Genomic DNA, 24,572 nt, shown 5'->3' on the forward strand with positions numbered 1-24,572 from the left:
GGGGGGGGGGGTTCACTTGTCAAGGATTTTAGACAGTTGTAAAGTCAAATTCTTCTCCGGCTGAACACCCCCCCCCCCTCCTTCCCCGCTTTGAAAATGAAGAGTTACGTGCTTGCATGGTCGATTTCTAAATAATCTTATGAAGAACTTTTGCAGAGAGATAACAATTTCTTCACATAGTTGATCTTCTTAATTAGAAAATTACACATAAGTATATAGATAATGAGTACCGGCTAGTGCTCTCGAACTAAAGTTCGTATTAAACCTTTGAATTCCCAACACATGCAGGCTCTGTTATATGATGATAAGATATCTTAAAATTATTAAGATACTGTGAATTCTGAAATCAATGCTTTTTATTCATAAAAAATAATTTTTTATCTAATTATACTAATTAATCTAGTATTAAACATCAGATTATTTTTTTAAATGTTATACGTAGGTTTTTTTTGTTTTTTTGGTTTTTTTTTGCTTTTTGTTTTGTTTTGTTTCTTGTGTGTGTGGTTTTTTTTGGGGGGGGGTTGAGTTTTTTTTTTTTTTGTTTTTTTTTTTAGATTTGTATGAAATATGTACAGTGTATAGCGAAAATGTTTTTGGGAACTCACTTTTGGCCAATTTTAAGGAGTTGAATTTTGAAACCTTAAATATATTAAATAATCAATGATAGGAATACCAACCAAATTTCAGCTGTTTAATTAGGGGAGGGGGGGGGGTTACAGGAAGGACTAGTTTAATATAAGCGCTTTCTATTATAAAACGAAATCAGGAAGTGAATCGACCTATAGCTGCATTCTTTCTGGTTCATTCTCGCCAGAGGGCTGTGTACAGTGTTAAAATTGCTTTGGGTTACATGTAACTCAATATTTATAATTATCATCGTGTTCAGATTTCATATTCCATAACTTACATGTCTGAAAGAGGGTTAATCTGTAGAAAGAGGAAAGAGAGAGTGGATGACTGAATACAAAAATTATATACTTCAGTCCTACACGTTGTAAATAATTTTTTATTAGAAGGAAAGATCTATCCCCCCCCCCCCCCCCCCCCCCCCCCCCCCCGTGGTTTGTATTCGTCCGTGATATAACATTTGTATTCGTCCGTGATATAACATTTCATCAATATTATAACGCAAGAATCAAATGATTTATACAATTTCAAGTGAATTATGATTAATATTGAACAAATAATTGTATGGACGAGAAAACCCTCATGGCTATGACATCACATACCTACACTAGATCTATAAATAAAATGAAATTAGATACCAAAAAAAGTGAAAATTAAAACAAAAACATACATTTACATGACAACATAGAAGAAAATTCTCACCATTGAACCTCTAGTTGACTGGAGTCTATTAGGTACCAGCTTTTATTATTTTGACACTGCATTACTATACACAGGGAAATATTCGCTCCGTTTTATTTTCGCCCTCGTTGTGGGCGAATTTAAGGCTGGAAGAATCCAATATCTTTGGACTATAATGGTTATAATTTCCTGTGTCAAGGCAAATTTAATCGGGTGAACTCGTTTGCATGTGTAGAAGGGGGAAAAGGGGTGGGGATAACCCTTTATACAGTAATTGCTAAAATTTAAGCATTGTTCATACAAACCTGAAATGTCAGTGATGACAATAGAATATGTATCAATGCTACAATATAGGAAAACTAATCGATTACATGTTATCCATCTTAACTGTCTAATCTGTAACATGGCTTACTATATAGTCACCTTCTTTCTTGTTTTACATTTTATTAGGTCACCTGAATTCATTCAGGTGACCTATTGCTATCTGTTTTTGTCCGTCGTCGTTCGTCGTGCGTTAACATTTGAACATTTTCAGCTTCTTCTCTGAAACCCCTGAACCAATTTCAACCAATTTTGGCATATAGCATCTGTGGGTGGAGGGGAACAAAAATTGTGAAATTCGTGGTCCCTGGGGCCTGAGGGATGGGGCAAAAACCATCAAAATGAGTGTAATTTAAAAAAATCTTCTTCTTTACTCCTGGACATCAAGAAGCCAAACTGTGGGCATAATTATAATGAACATTGAGCCCTCTACCAAAATTGTGAAATTCATGGCCCCTGGGGCAGGGGTTCTTGTGTTAGGTTGGGGCTCTATTGGTCATATAGTGAAAATGTAGAAATTTTTTGAAAATCTTCTCTGTCTCTGGGTATTAAGTAGACAAACTGGTAATGATGAGCAAGGATGCCTCTTTATACCCCCCCCCCCCCCCGCAACAAGTTGTGGGGGGGGGGGGGGGGTATACTGGAATCGGGTTGTCCGTCCGTCCGTCCGTCTGTAGACGCAATGGTTTCTGGGCTCTAAAGCATTATCCTTTCCACCTACCGTCACCATATCATATATATGGACTACCCATGGGATGAAGATGTTCCCTATCGATTTTGGGGTCAAAAGGTCAAGCACACTGGACATCGAAGTAGCAATATGGTTTCCGGGCTCTAAAGTGTTATCCTTTCCACCTACAGTCACCATATCATACATATGGACTACCCATAGGATGAAGATGTTCCCTATCGATTTTGGGGTCAAAAGGTCAAGCGCATTGGACATTGAAGTAGCAATATGGTTTCCGGGCTCTAAAGCATTATCCTTTCCACCTACAGTCACCATATCATATATATGGACTACCCATGGGATGAAGATGATCCCTATCGATTTTGGGGTCAAAGGTCACACGCACTGGACATTGAAGTAGCAATATGGTTTCCGGGCTCTAAAGCGTTATCCTTTCCACCTACAGTCACCATATCATACATATGGACTACCCATGGGATGAAGATGTTCCCTATCGATTTTGGGGTCAAAAGGTCAAAGGTCATGCACACTGGACATCAAAGTAGCAACACTCAGAAAAGAGGTAGTTTATACCTATTACCAACACCCTTTGGGAGATTGGGGTAAGCGGGGGGTATTCTTAGTGAGCATTGCTCACAGTACCTCTTGTTAAAAATTGTGAAATTCATGGCCCCTGGATCAGGGGTTCTGGTGCTAGGGTGGGGCTCTTTAAGTCATATAGTGAAAATGCATTATTTCTTTGAAAATCTTCTCTGTCCTTGGGTATTAAGTAGACAAACCAATAGCATGGTTATGATGAGCAAGGATGCCTCTTTCAAAATTGTGAAATTCATGGCCCCTGGGTCAGGGGTTCTGGTATTAGGGTGGGGCCCTATTGATCATATAGTGAAAATGCATTTTATTTCTTTGAAAATCTTCTCCTCTGCTGCTGGGTATTAAGTAGACAAACTAATAGTATGATAATGATCAAGGATGCTTCTTTCAAAACTGAAATTTATGGCCCCTGGGTCAGGGGTTCTGGTGTAAAGGCGGGGCTGACCACATAGCTATTCAATGTTTCTTCCATCCAAAAGTAAAATTCTTATATTTAAACACAAACCTAATTCAAACATTGGAAGGTTGTTACTTGATACTCAGGTGACCTATAAGGCCCCTGGGCCTCTTGTTTATCTTATAATGTATATCACACAGTTGTATTGTCGTGATCTCTTGCAGGAAGAACTATATCATGAATAAAAAGCAAGTGACTGAATAACAAACATTAAAAGACAATATTTATATATTCAAGAGCAGATCACTCTGTCAACACAAAAAATACATGTATATGTGTATCTAAGATATATATAATTATCAAATATTTATTGTAGCATGGTAAACATAATTTTGAGGTTTCTAACACAAATCTCATTATTCTGTCCAAGTAATAAGAAATTCTCATCCATGAAAATATAACATTAAAGGTGAAGATAACGATCAGTGAGTGATCAATCTCATAACCCCTATAAAGAATACAAAATAAAGAGTTGCAGGGTAAACACAGACCCCTGGACATACCAGAGGTGGGATTAGGTGCCTAGGAGGAGTAAGCATCCCCTGTCAAACGGTCACAACTATGGTGCGCCCTATGTTTTGAAAAGGAAAAATGGAGTAATCCGTAGTCAAAAGCAGTGTGCCAACAACGGCCTAATAATCAGTATGAAACACGTCAGACAGCATTTGACCCAATGTGTTATGTTTTACAGTTTCATTCATTATGCAAATGATTAAAAACTAAGAGTCATACACATTGTATGCCATTACAGCAAGATAGAATAACAAAATTAAATCAGGTATTTTTATATTTTATTACTTCAACATTGGAGAAAAATATAAAATGAAGATATCACAGTGTACCTTTAAGGTTTTAGTCATAAAAACTTCAAAGCAATAAATAAAATACCGCATGCAGGTTTTGACAACTTTGTCTATTTCCACACTGAATCAGAGACATGTATAGCATGTTATATATATGTCTCTGACCAAATAGACCTTACTGGACAAGATTTTCTGTGTCGGCATCACAAAGTCCTGACATTTTGCAGGGTTGTATGGATTTTGAAAGGTAGCACATATACTGACCTGCAAAGGACAGAACATTAAGAACTCCGATATATCTCAGCTGGTGACCCCCTACGTCATAACAATGAACACGAATGGCCAGTTAACTAACACTCTCGGACATCATTTAACACAGATGAACATATTGTAACAAAAGTTTTGACAGTTTAGATTTCAATGGGCTTAGGCACTGGTTTTCTAATGTGTCGCATGGTGGATCCAGATTCTGCCGGTTTGAAAGGAGCGTGTTTTCCGTAGGGTCGTGGAATAGGTAGTTCACTGTCGTCGTCGGGGATGTAAGCATTGGGACGTGGCTCTGCAGTAGTGGTTACTCCGCCTGCTATCTTGTACTGTTCCTCCTCCTCCTCCGCCTAAAGAAAAGACACTCCCATTATCATGATCACCGTTAAAATATATAAAGCATGACACAGTTACATTATTTTCCTCTTTTTCAAAGTTTGGTAAAGAAAGAAATAAGGACACCCAGTGGAAATGAAGCTTGATATAAATCACGATGAAAACATGTTGGTACAGCAAAACACGCTTATAGAGAAGTGCTGGGAATGAACAATTTTGATTTACTATAAACGTAATTCATTACATCCAATAAGTTCATAATATTCTTTAAAACTACAGTGAATGAAAATCACTTCGCTGTAAGCATGATTTCATTGTAAGCATTTTTGCTGTAACCATATTTTACTGTACAAGTATGTATCAGTAATAAATTGTTCTGTCATAAGAACACAGTGTAGATTTAGAGTATGAAAATTCTGTTAGATGCATATTAACTGTTACGAAATAGATTTAACACTATACATTCCATGTAAACAGAACTCAGATGAAGGAACACAAGAGTTCTATAAAAATAACGGAAGCTGGCATACCATTCTGATCTCCTCCTTGTCTCTCGATCTTCTATCATCGTCTCGTAAGACCTTCAACCACTCTCCCTCGATTTCATCACTAGGTGGTTCACCTTTCTCCATACGAATATAGCACTGTTCTAAGTCCGCCTCCTTCTCCTTCAGATTTTGTTGCAACTTTAATGCATTAGCTTGGTTCATTGAAAGTTCAGACACTAAAGCCATCATTTTACGAGTCGTTTCCTTAATTTTTGCTTGTAATTCATTAACCTGAAACAGTGCCATACATTTGATTATTTCATCGCTTATTGCAGGATCATATACATGTATATAATTTTTAATATCAGCAGAGGTCTCCAATACATCACTTGGTAAATAATTCCGTTTACAAAAAGAAACTGTATGAAAAAGAACTCAGACAGCTGATCTTACATGTATAGTAAACAGAAAATTAATTATTAGCAATCGAGGCAAAAAAAAAGGGGGGGGGGACTTATTACACTGAAATAAAGGGTGAATTTGGGAATTAATACAAGCTACAGTGTAACTGTCAATGAATTATTTTTAAAAACTCTATGTAGGGGAGGTAATCTCACAGACCTTTTTAGCTAGCTCCAGCGTGTCTTCCTTTCCTCCTTCTGCTTTGTTTTTCACTCTGTCCACAAGTCGATTCACTTGTTCAAATATCAAATCTTTTTCTAACATTTGTTCTTCTTTTTCTGCTAACCTGGCTTCAAGCTGTCAAATATGAGATATCAAGATATACACATAACACCAATCCTTTATCATAGTCTGGATATATTGTTCATCTAACTTGACCAGTTTCACAATTTCTGGTGTGTAAAACATTCCATTTACACATTCACTACTGAAGAACAGAATTTACATGAAAATTTAGAAGACTGTAAATTCCTTATTTTACAAGAGTACTTAATATTGCAAAATGACTCGTAGACAAAAAATCTCGAGAACATGAATTCACGAGTGGACTGTTGATAAGAATATGTACACGCATTTCAGCAATATAGAAATACAAGCAAGTAACTTTATCTTGCGAATAGTCCTTCTCGCTAAATTACTCAATAATAAATTCCTCATGTTATTTCGGAATCTACAGTAAAATAGGCATCTCCTTACATCCTCTACTTTATCCTGTAGTTTAGCCGGTGGCAGGTCCTTCCCCTCGAGGTACCGGACGCGACTCTCATCGTACGGATCCTCCAGCTTCTTCTCCAGCTCCAGCATTCTGTCCTGACACTGCTGTAACTGAATTTGTAACGTCACTAGCTCCTCCTCCAGAGACCTCTTATTGGGCAGCTGTTTCCATAGCAACTCTTGCTTCCTCTTCTCCTCATTCAGAGCCATTTTAATGAATCGGATCTCCTCTTCTCTAGCTTGGAGCTCCACATTGCCATTTCTTATCATTTGTTCTGAATGTGATGGATAAGAATTGGATTTCAGCATTAATTTTTCAGTATCAATTGTATCTATAGATTGTAAACATTTTTTGCCAGATTTCTGTAATTCTAAACCTGTTAACACACAGTAAAATAGTGACTTACCCTCTATATTAACTTTTTCATAGAATATGCAGACTTCTTCCTCTCTCTGAATGAGCCTCAAACCCCTATACATAAAGACAATGAATTTTTAAAAAGAACAGAACCTCTAATAGAGCTGTGAGATTTTAAGGGAAACAACTCTACAGATAAAAATTCATCATACTTAACATGAATGAATCATAAAACATAAATCATGAGGACAATCTCCAATTTGTGTTATTCTTAAAAAGCAAATCTGTATGTAAATGTGTATGATTTATTGATGTTGATAATGTAAAAATGGAAATATATTAAGTTTTGTACACCAGAATGCCTGTTCATGTACTGGTACCCTGACCTCACTAGAATGCCTGTTCATGTACTGGTACCCTGACTGTACTAGAATGCCTATTCATGTACTGGTACTGGTACCCTGACTTCACTAGAATGCCTGTCCATGTACTGGTACCCTGACTACACTAGAATGCCTATTCATGTACTGGTACCCTAACCTCACTAGAATGCCTGTTCATGTACTGGTACCCTGACTGCACTAGAATGCCTATTCATGTACTGGTACAGAATAACCCTGACTGCTGGTGAACGGTTCTGACCTGTCATTTCTCTTTTTCTCCTCCACAGAGTACCTCTCCCTCAGCTTACTACTCTCGTCCTCTCCCTGGTTCATCATCATGTTCAGTTTGGACAGGTCCATCTTCTGCTGTTCCACTGTGGACTTCATCTCCGCATAAATCGTGTTCTGCTTAGCGACCTCATTACGAAGTCCGTCCCTCATGACAATACTGTGCATGTGCTTCAGCCGTCGCTTCTGAAGTTCTCTGTTAGGGAAATATAGTTATACTTTACTTTTCTAAATGGTTAGGTGATTCTCATTAAGTAAAAGCGTACCATGAATATTCTGTGTGTCACATTTAAAAAAAAAAAATCAAGACTGGATTAGCATCAGGGACTAATTTAGTTGGACAAAACAAATGAACTTTACTTTGTGGAGAAAATAAATCCCCAAATTAAACATCACAAAATCATGTAGATATTTCTGTATACTAAGATACATTAACTTCATTATACTGTGGTATGTATAGTTTTGTATATTAAGAATGTATGATTCTAAGAACTCAAATACTTACATTGCGTACACTCTAATATGTACACTGTATACTTATCTACATATTTATGTTCCCTGTGATATATATATATATATATATATATATATTGTACTTATTTATATTGGCTTGGATTTCTCAAAAAAATCTGAAACTTAAGTTTGAATTTTTTGTATTTGAGCTGTCAAAATTTGACTTGTACTGATTTATACTGATTTATACTTATAAATACTGACTTGTCCTTTTTGCTGACTTCAGTGCGTAGGATTTCTATCTCGTTTTGAAGAATTTTGATTTTCTCCTTCATCTCGGCCGCTTTCTGTGTACTGGTCTGGATCAGGTTCACACATTTGTTTCTTTCATTCTTAATCACATCGTAGAGTTTGGCAAAGTCTTTCAACCTTACAAAAAGAACATTACATGTAAAATGTTACGATTCATAAGCCAAAAAAAAAAAAATTCTGTACAATGTCATGTTTAATTTAGTCTAAATTTCTTGAAGATTATGAATTTTTTAAAAGAATATCTGTTGGCAATAAATACTATTATCTTAGTGTTCTGCAAGTTACATGACAACTTTTCATGCACACATTCTTTACTCCATCATACAGTGTACAATGGAAATGTCAGCTCTTTCAATTCTTTCTCTGTTAACATCTCTCTGTGAAGACTGAAAGTGACTCACTTGATCATCATCTCCTGGTATTTCTTCTTGTGGTCCACAATCTGTAACTCTTTTGTCTTTTTGTCTTCCCGAGCTTTGTGGTATCTCATCTCCGCCCTCATAAAATCCCGAGCCTTCTGCTCTCTTTCATCAGCCTAATCAATGTACAAAACATGATAATTAGAAATATTATTCAGTCTTTTTCAACTGTTCTTAAATCTGCTCTCTTTTTATACATTATCAATTACCAGTACATGAAGAAAAAAAATTCTCCAGACTAATTTTATTAACATCAGACATTTTTACAAATGAAATGTCAAATCAACGTTTTGATCATATGACGATGAATGCAGATAATTCAAAAAAAGAAAAGAAATAAATTATTTTCTGATGATAGTTTTAAGTACACTGATCTTACAAACCCTGGCTCCCTACATTTTTAAGTTAACAATAAAATATTTGCTATACTATTTAGACTCTGGTGTTCAGCGGACAGATCTAGATCCCCCTACCTTAATGGCTGCCAGTCGCGTGAGCTCTACAACTTCTATACGGAGGTCACTTTGTTCGTACAAAAGGTTCTGCTCATCAGCTGCACTCTTCTCCAACTTCACATGCTCCACTGCAGTCAAGTTATTCTGTAATCAGTCAAATGAAAAATAAACTGATTTTCTTTGAAATTATATCGAAAAGATTCAAATATATAATCATAGAATTAGGAGGAAATCAAAACTGGCGAAGATATCAATGAAATAAATTTAATTTTCATATACTAAAAATTTACAGACAAGTTATCCTGATACATTTATCTACAATTTTTCTTCCAAATTTATTTCTTTTGAAAAATGCAAATCACATGACTTACCTGTGTGGCTAAAGCCCTCTTGGTCTGTTCCACTTCCTTGGCTAAATCGTCTTTCTTCTTCTGTAAACTTCCATCATCCTTTGGCATCCCTGACACTTGTGATATCACCTTTTCATGGATTGTTTTTGTGTGGGCCAGATTTTCTTCTGCCACTTTCATCTGTAGTTCTAATTTCTTTAGAGCCCTCAAATCTCTTTCCTTCTCACGACTTTTCCTTGACAACACATCATGGGTGTTCTTTTTCTCCAGCTGTATATGCCTTAGATTCATATCTAATGTAGCTCTGTTAAGGAGAAAGAATGAAAATCTAAGCTGATTACATGGATTTTACATCAATCATGCCTGTGTTGGCAAATGAAATGGCAAAAATATATCAGATTTATTTATTGATTAAGATATTCTATACAGCAAATAAGATGTATGATTCTATATATTTTAATATAAAAGGTACTTTTCAGATGAAACACAATTATAATATATATTGTAAGGAAACCCTATGTGTTTCTTTTGACTCTAATCAATCGTACAAATATAGCTAATTCTATCAGCCATCACCAGATCACTGAATCCTATTATGATATCATTTATTCGTCACCTGTCAGCGTTTAGCACGGCCTCTTTGTCTTTGGCATACTCGTAATCCTTCATGAGTTCCGCTAGTTCTCGTTCTCGCTGGTTGAGCAGGTCTTGCTGTTTCTTCAACTCGTTTGTGATCTCGTATCGTTCCTCGTCCATTTCGCGGTGTTTCTTCTCCAGCGTCTGAACCATATCTAGTGCTTCCTGGTATTCAGTATCCAGACTTCGGCATCTATTCTCAATCTCACTGTTGTAGAAAGAGGCACAATAATGACTAGCATTCAAATGTCTACATCTCTCTTCTGTACGCATGTATATCTCACAAGTATCAAAGTCATGAACTCTTTAAGTCTTTCAAAATTTTATAAAATCTGATACTGTAAACTATCTATTATTCACATGTTAGAAATTTTTGTGAAGTTTGCAAGAACTTCGTCCTCATGAATATTTCTTACCAAGAATCAGTCCTTTATGTCTGTCATATTTGTCTATACATTAGGTTACGTACAGTTGAAAAAAACCCAAAAAAAACACCCAAAAGACCTGAAATGCATCTAAGACATTTACATGTAACTATAAATAAAATGTTCTTACTTTTTCTGTCTGATAAGTTTGTCTGCTTCTTTGGCCAGCTGATTCGGCAGTGTGTTGACTTGTACTAAGTCAGCCTGTCAATTAAAATTAGGTTGTCCTTAAATCTCCAAATGACCAGAGAAATACAACAAAATAGGACTTCAATCTACGTCCCTTGCTGACCTCAGTAATAAAACAAAGTGGGCTTTCTTCTCACATAACATATAAGCATTTAAAGACTACCATCCTTTATTAAATTATCAGGAACTCGGATTTTAATACAAAGCATCATTCATGCAAGTTTGGTGAAAACTGGACAAGAAATTCACAAGCAGAAACCAGGAAGCATACAACTCAAAGTCTGAGAGAGGCAAAAAAGAAAATACAAATATATGACTGCATGAACACACAAAAGCATGTATGAATTGGCAAAGTCCCAAAAGCAGTGATCAGTTGTGATGGGACAATAAACTTTATTTTGTATTCTCTTGTTAAGTCTTACCTTTAATTTCTCCATTTCGTCCTGAGATTTTTCCAGTTCCTTTGCCTCCAACACATTTCCGCGTTTTGTGTCTTCCACGTCCTCCTTCAGCGTCTTCGCCTCCAGCTGGCGGTTGTTGATTTCCTTTTTCATTTCTTCACAAGCCGCCTGTAATTCCTTTATTTTCTTTTCTATTTCCTGCAATCAGATGTTCATTCAATTTTGAAATGCATTTTCAGTAGTGATCGACTGGTACATTTTATACACATATAACTAACCTACTAAAACAATTTATACAGCTACACATCAGATATTTCTTAGCATTCCTACCCCTTGCTTGGGCATCCTTGAATATTCTCTTTCCATGATTTTCTTCTCTTCGGTAAGACTGAAAATAAATAAATAGAAAACTAATAAATATGCAGCACAAAATTTGAAGGTGATTTCAGTATCCATTGACTTGGCAATCAAATATTTACCAGTTAATGGAATTTGAATTAATTAGTTTTAGTAGGATTGAGTTTCAAAGGTTACATCCACAACTATGATTTATGATATGTTTCTGTGCCAGGTTGCAGTAAGTTAGGTTCAATCAACTCCTTACATTTCCAGTCTGTATTCCACCTGGTATTTCCGATCTTCAGCTTTTTCTGTCTCATTTCTGAACTTCAGATACTGTTCCCTGAGTTTTGTCACTTCATTAGCATTAGAACCTGCTGGAAAATTATCTCCCTTTTCTAGCTCACTTCTCTGTTTGTCCAAGGTCACTGTGAACTCTTTTGCCTTTTTCAGTAAGTTAGTTTCATTTTCTCTAGTGCTGGAAAAGAGTTTTAAAAAATCAGTGATTGAAAACATGATCCATCAAAAAAAAAGAAAGATTTATTTTGTACCTAATTCATATACAAATGTTCTTCATCAAAGCTCACTTTTATCAATTATTGCTTACATTTGTTAAGTATAATGCTTACTTTTTCAAAGTGTCATGTAGTTCTGTATACTTTGACTTCAAAAATGCTACCTTGGTCCCAGTCAATCTTCCTTCTTGAAAGAGCTAAATTGGAAACAAAAATCAATGAAATATTCATTAAGTCTTGGAAAGAAAATCTTTATGTTTTTCTGAATGACTGTGTCATTTATACTTTATACTATTTTAACTCTGAAACAGATTTGACCTATCAAAATTCTAAAAATCACAGCTGAAATGAAATTATTGGCTCTGATATGATTTATCTTGAAAATCTTTGAAACTAAAATTTAAACATGTTAATCAACCTCTCTTTCCAAGTTACCTTTTTGATAACTGAATGATATTTTCCATCTTAATGAGATTATTACAGCTATAGAACTTGGACTTCACAACATAACTATGATTACATACATTTAAATGTTAGTGATATTTAGCAATGAATATCTGACATGGACCGTATGAATCCTTAACCAATCTACTAACCTCTTCTAGACACTGGAAGGCGGGGCTAGCAGAAACCTCCACCTGACTCTCCTCCTGCTGAATGACCTTGGGAGGGAGAGCGCTGATGGCAGGAGCATACTTCAGTGTCTCTTCTTCCTCCTCCTCTTTATCCCTTCCATCTTCACTCTCATTGTCACTCATCTACAAAAGTTAAATTATCATATAATCATTCGTGATAACACACTCTCAAATTCCCAAATACATAAAAAGGAATTAATATTTCATTCCATTTAATTTAAATTAGTCCTACCATTCTGAAAATTCAGTCCAAAGATCAATAACCATGATAATTATCATTATTGATATAAATTAAATCAAGGATATGTAGGACGGCTGTAAATATTCATAAATAATGAATTCAAGAGAGAATATCAATAACGGGTTTTACCTGCAAAATGCAGCTAGTTAAATTTTCAAAAACTATTTACTGTTATTGTTCACACATTTATGTAAATTATGCTTTTTTGTAATTGTAATGTCTATATCTTATATAGTTCATTCAGATTAAATGTTTTCCCACACTTAGGAATGTGCTCTATCAGCGAAAGCTATATATTTAGTATTAAGTCAGTAATTGATGTTGACAGCCTCAGCCACGCGGTTTGTGAAATTGCTTAGTTATGTAGTTTAGAATTAAAGAGTTGAATTGGACAGACGCGTTCCTCTTATGAGTGTCTAGAGCACGACAATTACGGACAGTACATTGTTGAATTGGACAGACGCGTTCCTCTTATGAGTGTCTAGAGCACGACAATTACGGACAGTACATTGGCGACGAGGATAAAAAAATTGCACAATGGCAAAGGCATTGCAGTTACCTGCAATAAGTCCGTTTGATGTAAATGGTGACCAAACCAGTGTCTCACAAAGGTGGGATAAATGGAAGAAAACTTTTGAATTCTACCTAACAGCGTCCGGCATTACAGATAAAGCGCAAAAAAGGGCTCTGTTTCTGCATTCAGCGGGAAGTGAAGTTCAGGAAATATTCGATACCCTCGGTGATACGGGAGACGACTTGGAGGGCGCTAAAACGAAATTGGATGAGTATTTTCAACCAAAACAGAACATAGCGTTCGAGCGCCATTTGTTCAGAAATGCGGCACAAGGTGAAACAGAGAAAATCGACAGTTTTGTGACTAGGCTGCGCAAGTTGGCCGTGACCTGTGAGTTTGAAAAGCCAGATGACAATATTCGCGACCAAATCGTTGAAAAGTGCAAATCGTCAAAATTAAGGAAAAGGCTCCTAAAGGAAAAGGAACTAACTTTGAAAAACGCGATGGATATAGCCCGAGCTGGCGAAATTGTAGACGAGCAAGCAGACAGATTTAAGGGCAGTGAAACGTTTTCAAACTCTGATGTTAATACTGTCAGACCGTCGGTGAATCACCCAAAAAGGTACGGGAGTGAGAAAAGTTCACAGAGGGATGTCACGTGTTTCCGTTGCGGGCGCAAGGGCCACATTGCAAGGAATTGTACAATCACTAAGGACAAAAATTGTAATAAGTGCGGAAAAAAGGGACATTTCGCAAAAGTGTGTAAAACGAAATCGGATACCCCGCGCACAAAACCAGGTAGGGACCGCGGTACAAAACATGTTCATTTAGTACAGAGCGAATCTTCGGAGGACGAGTTCGCGCTTGCCGTGCACGACAAGTATACAAATGGCATGATAGACATTAATGTGGGCGGAGCTACAGTGCAAATGCTAATCGACTCTGGCGCTACCTGCAACATCGTAAACTCCAATATATGGAGCGCCATCCGCGCTAACAACGAGAATATGTCCCTATCGAGAAATACCAAAAGATTGTTTTCTTACGGATCAAAGGAACCACTACAAATACTAGGAACTTTTCAGACAGTTGCAAAGTATGGGTTACGTGAAACATCTGCAGAATTTGCTGTCGTTAAAGGTGATTATATTTCCTTACTAGGGAAGGATACAGCAGTCGAGCTAGGAGTTCTACGTATTGGAGTCGAGGGGTCAGACCTTTGTTCTGTTATAAGCGAAATAGATAAGATCGTTGCCTCAATGAATACTGTTTTCGATGGAGTAGGGAAGCTTAAAAATTTTCAGCTTAGAATTCATGTTGACAAAACCGTGACTCCAGTAGCACAACCGCTACGACGCTTACCATTTAATGTAAGAAAAAGCGTGAACAAGAAGCTTGAGGAGCTGGAGAAGATGGACATAATTGAGAAGGTAAACAACCCCACGGCTTGGGTATCACCACTTGTCGTTGTGCCAAAGAAAAACGGGGAAATTCGAATTTGTGTCGATATGAGACGGGCCAATACTGCAGTTCAACGTGAACGATACCCGATCCCGACGGTGGACGAAATGCTGGAAGACATGAATGGCAGCAAGGTGTTCTCCAAGCTTGATTTACGTTGGGGATACCACCAGATAGAGCTGGACGAGGAATCAAGGGAGATAACTACGTTTGTGACACACGAGGGCCTCTATCGCTATAAGCGCCTCATGTTTGGAATTTCCTCAGCATCCGAAATCTACCAAAGGGTGATAGGGCAAGTCATTCAAGGAATTGAAGGAGTCCGAAATTTGTCTGATGACATAATTGTTTACGGAACAGACGAGGTGGACCATAACAGGAAGCTTACAAAAGTGCTTGACAGATTGGCAGAGAAGGGACTGACTCTAAATAGAGAAAAGTGCAAATTCGGTCTGTCGAAAATTGTATTCCTCGGACACGTGATTTCGTCAGAAGGAATCATCCGGCCTGACCAAGAAAAGGTCCAAGCAGTATCAGAGACCAAGACGCCGACGAATAGTTCTGAAATAAGGAGTTTTCTTGGACTACCTAATTACTGCGGACGTTTCATACCGAATTTTTCGACGATTGCAGCCCCACTACGCGAGCTAACAAGGAAGAGCACGCACTGGAGGTGGACGCAAAAACACCAGGATGCGTTTGACATGCTTAAAAAAGCCCTTGTAAGTGCTGAAGCACTAGCATACTACAACCCAAAAGCCGAGACGAGGATAATAGTGGATGCAAGTCCCGTAGGACTGGGAGCCATACTAGCACAGAAACAACCAGACGGATTGTTTAAACCAATTGCATATTCAAGTCGATCTCTAACCGATGTAGAGCAGAGATACTCACAGACTGAGCGCGAAGCGCTGGGTGTAGTGTTCGGTTGTGAAAAGTTCCACATGTACATATACGGACTAGAGTTCGAAATATGGACTGATCATAAGCCACTGACCTACATTTACTCTCCAAAGTCAAAACCACCAGCCAGGATCGAGCGATGGATTTTGCGACTACAGCCTTATAAGTATAAGATCGTCTACATACCTGGACCAAAGAATGCTGCTGATGCTCTATCGAGATTGAGCCGAAATCGGGTTGGCCGAATACGCCACATTGCAGAGGAGTACGCGTATTTCATCGCAGAAAATGCTGTACCAAAAGCACTGACCATCCAAGAAGTTCGTCAGAAAACATCGGAGGACCCAGAACTCGCGGAGATTATGAGGAAGGTCAAGACGGGGGACGGCCGTCTGAGTCCAAAATTTTGTACCGTGGAGGCGGAGCTTTCAGTCGTTGACGGAATAGTATTACGTGGATCGCGCATCATATTGCCCAAGTGCCTCAGGAGGCAAACAGTATCCCTGGCCCACGAAGGACACCAGGGTATTGTCCGGACGAAACAGAGACTAAGAGAGAAGGTATGGTGGCCAGGTATCGATATAGAAGCCGAGCGATTTGTCAGAGCGTGTCATCAATGCCAACTTTTAACAAACAGCAATAGACCCGAACCAGTTCGAACAACTGTTTTACCTGACGGGCCATGGCAGGATCTGGCTATAGACCTTATGGGACCGTTTCCCTCTGGGGAATACCTATTAGTCGTTATAGACTATTTCTCCCGATTCCAGGAAGTAGCCATAATGAAGAAGATAACTAGTGAGAGGATCATTTTCCAACTTGAAAGTATGTTCGCAAGGCACGGCTTACCTTACAGCATGCGGAGTGATAATGGACCACAGTTTGTGTCGGAGGAGTTTAAGGGATACCTGGATTTAAATGGTATCAAACACATTCGGACCACACCATACTGGCCGCAAGGGAATGGGGAAGTAGAAAGGCAAAACCGAACATTACTAAAAACTATAAAGGCGGCAAACGCGGAACGTAAAGATTGGAGACGAGAATTACCAAAGTTCTTACTTGCGTATCGCACGACCCCGCATTCTACAACTGGAAAAAGCCCTGCAGAGTTGTTGTATAACCGGAAAATCCATACCAAGTTACCAGAGATGAGTAAAAGGATCGATCACCAAGAGTTACAAGAAACAGATGCGAGACAGAAATTCAAATTCAAAAGAAGGGCGGACGAGAGGCGTGGCGCCGTAGAGTCCAAAGTTGAAATTGGCGACACAGTTGTACAACGTCAGCCTAAGCGCGATAAGCTGTCAACCGAGTTCGCGCCTGAAAAGTTTGTCGTGAGGGAGAAATGCAGGAATGCAGTGACACTCGAAGATGAAAATGGATCATCAGTAAAGCGAAACTGCACAGCTGTAAAGAAATTCATATCGAACCGCGAAAATGAAACAGAATCGCGTGACCCGGAAATTAGCGCAGAAGAATCCGGAGATGAATCTGATAAAGACCGTTCTGTCACAGATACCGGAAGACCATCCCGGGAACACAAGCCACCTGCGTATCTAAGAGACTATGTGACCACTTGAGGAAAAAAGGGACCTGACTTATTATTATTAGATTATAATTTTCTGACTTCTTAGATTAGTTATTAGATTATAATTTTGTTTTGATGTTATAAAAATGAGTTTGTTAGCATTTTAAAATTTAAATCAACAGGCTGTCATTTCTAAAATTTTAAAAATTTGCGTTTGTCTAAGGTGAAGAGGGATGTAATGTCTATATCTTACATAGTTCATTCAGATTAAATGTTTTCCCACACTTAGGAATGTGCTCTATCAGCGAAAGCTATATATTTAGTATTAAGTCAGTAATTGATGTTGACAGCCTCAGCCACGCGGTTTGTGAAATTGCTTAGTTATGTAGTTTAGAATTAAAGAGTTGAATTGGACAGACGCGTTCCTCTTATGAGTGTCTAGAGCACGACAATTACGGACAGTACAGTAATCCTGTAAATTCCATATCTATAATGGATAGTTTCAAAGGTTGAAAAGGAAATGGATCAACGTACTTCTAAGTATTACACTTCATTTTTGATAATAAAAAAAATCAAATTTAACTACAAACAACATTTCCTGATTTGGTACATATAATAGTGCAACATTCTGATCCTTTAAAAATTTTGACTGTCAAATTGCTGAACATGTTGAGTAAAGTACAATAAAAACTTTTAACCATATCATAAAATTAGCTGATTCGTCTTTTATTTTTCTTAATTTTCAGTTATTATAGTTTGATCTATAATTTTTAACATAAGGGCAATTCAACTTAATTGATAGATTATCATCCCCGCCCGCCCCTAAAAAAATTGGCCCGCCCCGAATTTTTTTATTTTGCGAAACTTGCGATTTCCGGAATATTTTCATGTCCGACTCCGGTATTTACACTTCTTGTTTACATTTCCGGTATAGGAACGAGAAAAGCCACTTGAAGAAAATAGATCTATATGGTTTTCTTAATTTCTCGCGTTCTTACAAATGTAAATCTTGAAGAAGTTAGGTATATTTCTGCTATATCCTTAAATTAAAGCTTAACCTGGAATTAGTGTATGAAAATAGCACAGATTGATATCCATCTGTCATTAAATGATGCGGATCTGTTGGAAAAAACCCAACTCGTTTGTCTTTAATATTCTTCTCAAAATAAAAATTAAAAAATAAAATCCTCCCACCCACCCCATACTTTTTGCTGACCCTGGATGATAATCTACTAATTAAGTTGAATTGGCTTAAACTGTAATTAATAAAATTGAACAGATGATTAATTACATTTTGTTAAATGTCCATGGACAGTAAGTTAAAAGATAATATATTTGTTTGCTTTCCAATCTACACATGCTTAAATTATAAACAAATATCAAATGTGTAAATACATAAGCATGCAACAGCACAGTTGTCATCTCATATCATACACGTACATATAAAGATTTACAGATTTATATGAAACATAAAAAGTTCATTGTAGACTTCACTTGTCAATTCTCATAATTATCACAGTACAATGAATTTTGGTCAAAATCAAATTAGATTATTGCAGAATTACAATTGAAACCTGAAATTGACTTGATTAAATAAATATAATGCATGTCTATTGTTTACAAAGTTGCAGAAAATCAAAACAATTGAGTACTATACTAAATGGGAACCTGCATGCATACATGCATGCATTACATCTTGTAAATTTACCAATTGGAATAATAGATAAACGTCGTTTTAATGGTGCATATCTATGTCTAAATGTGGATGAAAGTTAGTCACATGCAGTATTTTCAACACACGACTGTGTTTGATCAGTGAATAATGTATTATTAACTACTTTGCATACATGTGGCAACACCATTGTAATCGTATACTCAATCTAAGATCATTTAAACATTTATCCATCGACAACAAATTGAGAATACGTGTATGAAATTGTGTTTGTGCAGATTATGCATCACCCTGACAGCTGGTACAGTGAGGCTGACCTAATCGAGTCTTAATTTGCACTTGATGGTCGATAAAACGGTTAATGTACTGCAATTATCCTGGGATTCATCACAGATGTAAACTATACCTTTGTTCTCTGTTACTGATGTTATTCCCTATGCAGATATTGCGTGTAAATGGACAGCCTCGGTGTTAAAATTGAGCCATAACATAAAATATGCATGAATTCCGCTTAGCGGATATAAACATGATTGTTTCTATGGTTCCTGCGCATGTGCGACATATTTCTGACTGAATGACGTAAAATCTATCGAACATAGATTTAAATCCAAATATAAACCGAGGTTGTGTTCACTTTACTCTGAAACTTTGATGTTTATACATTGTCAATTCTTATGATAGACAACTTCTATCGACGAATTTTGTTTCTATATTCAATGTCGTAAACTGAACAATCATAGTTGTGAAGAAGCTTAAACTCTGTTAAGAAAAAAATCCTATTTCTAAAGCGTTTATGTGATTCGTCAATTTCAGCGTGGTGGTGTTTCGTCTTGTCTTATTTTGTTTAGCCGGTAACAGTGAAAAATGAAGATCGAGGAGGTAAAAAGCACGACAAAAACCCAAAGGATAGCCTCTCACAGTCACGTTAAAGGTTTAGGACTCGATGAGAGTGGATATGCCATTCAATCCGCAGCCGGTTTGGTCGGACAAGAACTTGCTCGAGAGGTATCCAATGAAACATTGTTTATTCCAGAAGTTTCCAACCTTTACTACATTAAGATATTGATGTTTCATTTTCTTTAAATCTGTGTATAAGAACTGGATATATGTCAAGAAACGTTTTGTTCAGTTTTATTTTTTGTTTATTTATTGTTTTTGGTTTGGCACACCATCACAATGGGTCCTTAACATAACTTATGTCATATGCATGAATAGTAGTACGAGAAATACTTATACATGCATATGAAAGATATATGTCTTACGGCGGGACCGTGTTTGAGGGCAAAGCAAAAAGTATTGGTATTAGTTATATCCATAACAGGACTAAAAATATCCCAAAGTTGGCACCTAACGTGCGAGGACAGAGCTCCTTACTAAATAGACATTTGGTCTGCCTATTCATTGAACGTGGGAAATATAACACAATTGATGTAAACAGTCCATTGTTATGTTCAACGTCGGTGTTTAGCAAATTTACAAACATAGGAGACATGGTACAATTGCCTTAATCAAGGAGTGATTATATATAGGATTACATGCTCTTTAAAATTGATTTTAAATTTGTGTAAAATCTCAGAATGATGTGAACTTGGGTACACAAGATTCAAAATGGAGAATAATAGAATCCTTCATTAGTACGAGTGTGGGATAGGGAAATTCCACCAAGGGGACAAGATTCACAGTCTAGGTCGAGGCTTTGCTGAGTCCTAGACAGCGAATCTTGTTCCAGATGTAGAATTTCCCTATCCCACAAGAGTAAATAATGAATGATTATTTTTCTCACATTTTGCCCACAGTTTAGTGTATAAATTCAAAGAGCTTCAAGAAAATCCAAAATATCAAAATCCTGATTTCAACTTCAATGCAAAAAGTAATTACACAGCCAGAAAGAGCATACCCAAAAATGGTTTACACTGTAAGTGTAAACTTAAAAACCCAAGGTTGTCCACCAGAAAGCTATATCAAAATGAAATTTAAAGAAAACGGTACAAAATATTTACTTCAACGTGTAACGTAAATCATAGAAAATTTATGATGTCACAATCAAATGACATCGCAGCAGTGTCGGGCAGAAAAATCTCACATGGCTGTCTCACATGGTTAAAGTCAATCTCACACTGGTGATATTGTGAGTGAAACACATACCATTTCACATGTGTGCTGCCATAAAAAAAACTTGTGAGCTGTACTGTAGGCATTTTGGCAATAAATTTATTACATCGATCACTAGTACTTGGCAACAACTACATGAGTATAAATAAAGCTACTGAAAGGCAGACACAACTAGAGCAACTGACATAACCATCACAAAACAACACAAGCAGGCCCAATACCAGCACTAGTATAACCAACCAATCTTTCCAGCATTTGAAAGCATCACATGACTTGACATTGGTACATGAAATTGATTGTCATGACTGACAGGCCTGAATAAGGCATCAAGGGGGCTATGTGCCCCGCCCCCTACATTTCTAGCAATGACCGAAGATGATCACATGGTGTTAGCAGCCCAAATTGGGCACACTATGTTTTCTTCATCATCAGTTCCTTTTCTCCATGCGGAGAATTGGGTTTTCTTAATTTCTTTTCCCCCCCAGATTTTGAATTTTTAATATTATCTATATATATATATGAATTTAAAATGAAATGTAAAATCATTGAAAGTTAAAATGAAAAACTAGAAATTAATTAGATTTATTGATACAAACACTAATTCACCATCAAAATTGTATGCACTGAAAAAATATGAAAATAAAATATAAACTAAAATCAAAATAAATTTTTGATTTAAAATTCTTGCACTGATATGCCTACATACCATGGGCATGGAGAATGGAGAAAATGCTTGTAAATTTAATTAAACTACTTTACATTACTGTAACATGTATGTAAACCATTTTAATGGGACAGGACAATTTTTGGGATGGTGGACACTATTGATGGGAAGAGAAAAACATGGGTTAATTGCTGCTGTGTAAATACACCTGGTGTGTGGTGGTTACAGCCTTTAGTAATAGAGATGACAACAGACTTTATTTTTTATATAACATGTAGCAAGCACCATATAAAAGTACATGTACCTGTCAGTGAAATTTTATAGTGGGTTTTATACATATAACCTTTAAACTATGTTGATTCCATGGGTTAGGAAATTTTGAAATTGAAGTACTCCATAATAAGGCTTTTTGAATAAAAATGAAAACACTGGTAGTTGAAATGTTACACTGAGATCTAATCTATTAATAACAGGCTGCTGGTGTGGTGGTTGAATTGATCAGATCTAAGAAGATGTCGGGCCGAGCGATGCTTCTAGCTGGACCACCAGGAACAGGGAAAGTATGACCTATATATAAGTATTACAACTTAAAACAGAAAGTAAAAAGTGAAAGTATGACTTATGATATATAAAGTATTACTGTACATCTTAAAACAGAAAATGAAAATTTTGTTATGATGCAATGTTACAATGTATATACATGAATGAAATTAATGTGTTTCAGTGGAAGAGAATTTTAAGGTCACATTTTTTAATTTGCCAATTCTAAAATTTCCCTTTTCTTTCATTCTTTATGAATATGTACCCCATAATACTAACAAGCTAGGGATCCATTCCTTGAGTACAGTTTTACTGTTTACTTTGTAGACTGCCCTAGCCTTGGCTATTGCCCAGGAGCTAGGAAGCAAGGTGCCCTTTTGTCCAATGGTAGGAAGCGAGGTCTATTCCTCGGAAATCAAAAAGACAGAAGTTTTAATGGAAAATTTTCGACGAGCTATTGGACTGAGGATCAAAGAGACCAAAGAAGTGTATGAGGGAGAGGTCACAGAACTGACCCCTGTAGAAACAGAAAATCCCATGGGAGGTAACTCATCAAGAGAAAGTCAAATGGACAGATTGGTTATTAATCTATACAGATGCACTATGATTAATGTATTTATAATTTTTGTATTCATGGTTATAAGCATCATAAAGATGACCAATAAAGGAGTATTTTTAAGGTTTAACATGTTTGATACAGAAACAAATTTCACAAACATTTTACCATCCAAAAATATATATACATATGGACTTTGTACCCTTAAATTTTGCTTCAGTTTTCATTTGAAAGTAGATAGAAAAATTGATATTAGTGTAAGATATTATAGAAATCATCAAGAAAACATTAAATTGTTCTCATAAGTTAATATTGAAACACCCTTGGAGAAATTCAGTGTTAAAATTTTGCATTAGTTCTTGCAATTCATGCATCTTTTAAAGATTTATTCCCTGATGATTTGAACAAACAACTGTTCAGCAATTTTAAGTAAAATCATACTTCTTAGATCTGTGTCGTAAACTCTGCATACGGTGCAGATCTAAGAGGTCTGATTTTAATTAGATTGACTGTTCAGCTGTGTCGTTATTTGTGAATAGTTTTGTATTTACCAAAAATCCCCAAAATGAACAACCAACATATTAGTAACACCTAACAATGACTTCAGTGTAGCACAAGTAGTAAAACTCTCCAGACTTTCATGCAATATATATATTTTTGTGGGAATAAATTGAGCTTTCTGTATTGATATACAGATATTCATGTAAAATGATATTATAATGATATCTTTAACACTTGAAATAGGCTATGGGAAAACAGTCAGCCATGTTGTGATTGGTTTAAAAACAGCCAAGGGAACAAAACAATTGAAGCTTGATCCATCAATCTACGAGAGTCTACAGAAAGAGAAAGTTGAATCAGGAGACGTGATTTACATTGAAGCCAACAGTGGAGCTGTAAAGGTAATAGGAAATGGGTAGACACAAAAATACGAGTTCAAACCTGTGTGGTTTGAGAGTCTGGGATTTAAAGATTTAAACTTTTGATTCGTTCATAAATCAGGGAATGGGAAGTTTAAAGGCGAGAACATATTTTTAATGTTTTGTTTGTGTTTTACTGAATACGAAACTCGAAGTAATGAAGGGTTAGTAAATTTTGCAATTATTCACATCGACTTTTAAGCATGTCGTCAATAATGCCCGACTCTCAGTACTTTCAGTACTTTGATTAATGTTTTGTTGGTGTTGTGGGATACGTTCTTAAGCTGAAGAAGATAAAATGTTGTGAATGTTCTCTCTTTTCAGAGACAAGGAAGATCTGACAGCTATGCTACAGAGTTTGATCTGGAGGCAGAGGAGTATGTCCCCCTCCCCAAAGGGGATGTCCACAAGAAAAAGGAGGTCATACAGGATGTCACACTGCACGACTTGGACATTGCTAATGCCAGACCACAGGTAGGTGTTGTAGTTACCTGAGGATAAAGCTTATCTTGCTGAATATTATTATTATGGACGTTATAAAGCAAATCATCCATATGATAAATGTGTCGTAGGATGTTGTAAGAAATTTTTGTAGTAAAATTGGAACTAGTCATTCAAAATTACCTGACAAATGTAATATTACTGTTTGCATTTTAAAGCATATTTCATTGAAAACTTTTGTAGGGAGGTCAAGACATAATGTCAATGATGGGTCAACTAATGAAGCCAAAGAAAACTGAAATCACAGGTACATTTCTAATTAGAATCAGCCCTTCACTACTCTATCTATTTGGCTCTTGTTGTGAAGAGCGGAAATATGATATACTCTTTCTCTTTCCAGACAAACTGCGTAAAGAAATCA

The 24,572-nt window shown here is 36.6% G+C and overlaps 3 protein-coding genes across 3 annotated transcripts in view; 2 read left to right on the plus strand and 1 right to left on the minus strand.

The window, feature by feature from the left end:
• Window positions 1-4,145: 4,145 nt before the first annotated feature.
• LOC125656085 (coiled-coil domain-containing protein 146-like) lies at window positions 4,146-19,475 on the minus strand. The gene is made up of 18 exons (XM_048886670.2): window positions 19,325-19,475; window positions 12,558-12,719; window positions 12,076-12,158; window positions 11,712-11,924; window positions 11,438-11,495; window positions 11,129-11,305; window positions 10,648-10,721; window positions 10,073-10,300; window positions 9,478-9,760; window positions 9,125-9,250; window positions 8,634-8,767; window positions 8,185-8,349; window positions 7,439-7,663; window positions 6,846-6,910; window positions 6,421-6,713; window positions 5,884-6,021; window positions 5,305-5,553; window positions 4,146-4,788 (listed from the first exon to the last, which is right to left on the minus strand). The coding sequence occupies exons 2-18, from the start codon at window positions 12,717-12,719 to the stop codon at window positions 4,585-4,587; spliced, it is 2,877 nt and encodes a 958-aa protein (XP_048742627.1). The 5' UTR covers window positions 19,325-19,475; the 3' UTR covers window positions 4,146-4,584.
• On the plus strand, window positions 13,375-17,298 carry LOC130048697 (uncharacterized protein K02A2.6-like). Its single transcript, XM_056145720.1, has one exon. It carries the CDS (start codon window positions 13,375-13,377, stop codon window positions 17,296-17,298), a length of 3,924 nt encoding a protein of 1,307 aa, XP_056001695.1.
• Window positions 19,476-19,679: 204 nt separating the features above from the next.
• Window positions 19,680-24,572, plus strand: part of LOC125655576 (ruvB-like 1) — an 11,307-nt gene continuing 6,414 nt past the window's right edge. Inside the window, exons 1-7 of the mRNA XM_048885902.2 lie at window positions 19,680-19,923; window positions 22,168-22,254; window positions 22,562-22,778; window positions 23,535-23,692; window positions 24,035-24,184; window positions 24,395-24,458; window positions 24,552-24,572. The exon at window positions 24,552-24,572 is cut by the window's right edge and continues 178 nt beyond it. Of these exons, the coding sequence (XP_048741859.1) occupies window positions 19,783-19,923; window positions 22,168-22,254; window positions 22,562-22,778; window positions 23,535-23,692; window positions 24,035-24,184; window positions 24,395-24,458; window positions 24,552-24,572 (838 nt within the window). The 5' untranslated portion in view covers window positions 19,680-19,782. The remainder of the gene's footprint in view (window positions 19,924-22,167; window positions 22,255-22,561; window positions 22,779-23,534; window positions 23,693-24,034; window positions 24,185-24,394; window positions 24,459-24,551) is intronic.

The sequence above is a fragment of the Ostrea edulis genome, chromosome 7 (genome assembly GCF_947568905.1).
Source record: "Ostrea edulis chromosome 7, xbOstEdul1.1, whole genome shotgun sequence".
NCBI lineage: Eukaryota > Metazoa > Mollusca > Bivalvia > Ostreida > Ostreidae > Ostrea > Ostrea edulis.

What these genes read in the sequence shown, in the direction of transcription:
- LOC130048697 (XM_056145720.1), top strand. Translation starts at nt 13,375, where the DNA reads ATGGCAAAGGCATTGCAGTTACCTGCAATAAGTCCGTTTGATGTAAAT.
- LOC125656085 (XM_048886670.2), bottom strand. Translation starts at nt 12,719, where the DNA reads ATGAGTGACAATGAGAGTGAAGATGGAAGGGATAAAGAGGAGGAGGAA. An exon ending in ACGAAATGGAGAAATTAAAG is followed by an intron (nt 10,722 to 11,128) that starts GTAAGACTTAAC and finishes TTTAATTGACAG; the next exon opens with GCTGACTTAGTACAAGTCAA. An exon ending in CGCGACTGGCAGCCATTAAG is followed by an intron (nt 8,768 to 9,124) that starts GTAGGGGGATCT and finishes TACATTGATTAG; the next exon opens with GCTGATGAAAGAGAGCAGAA.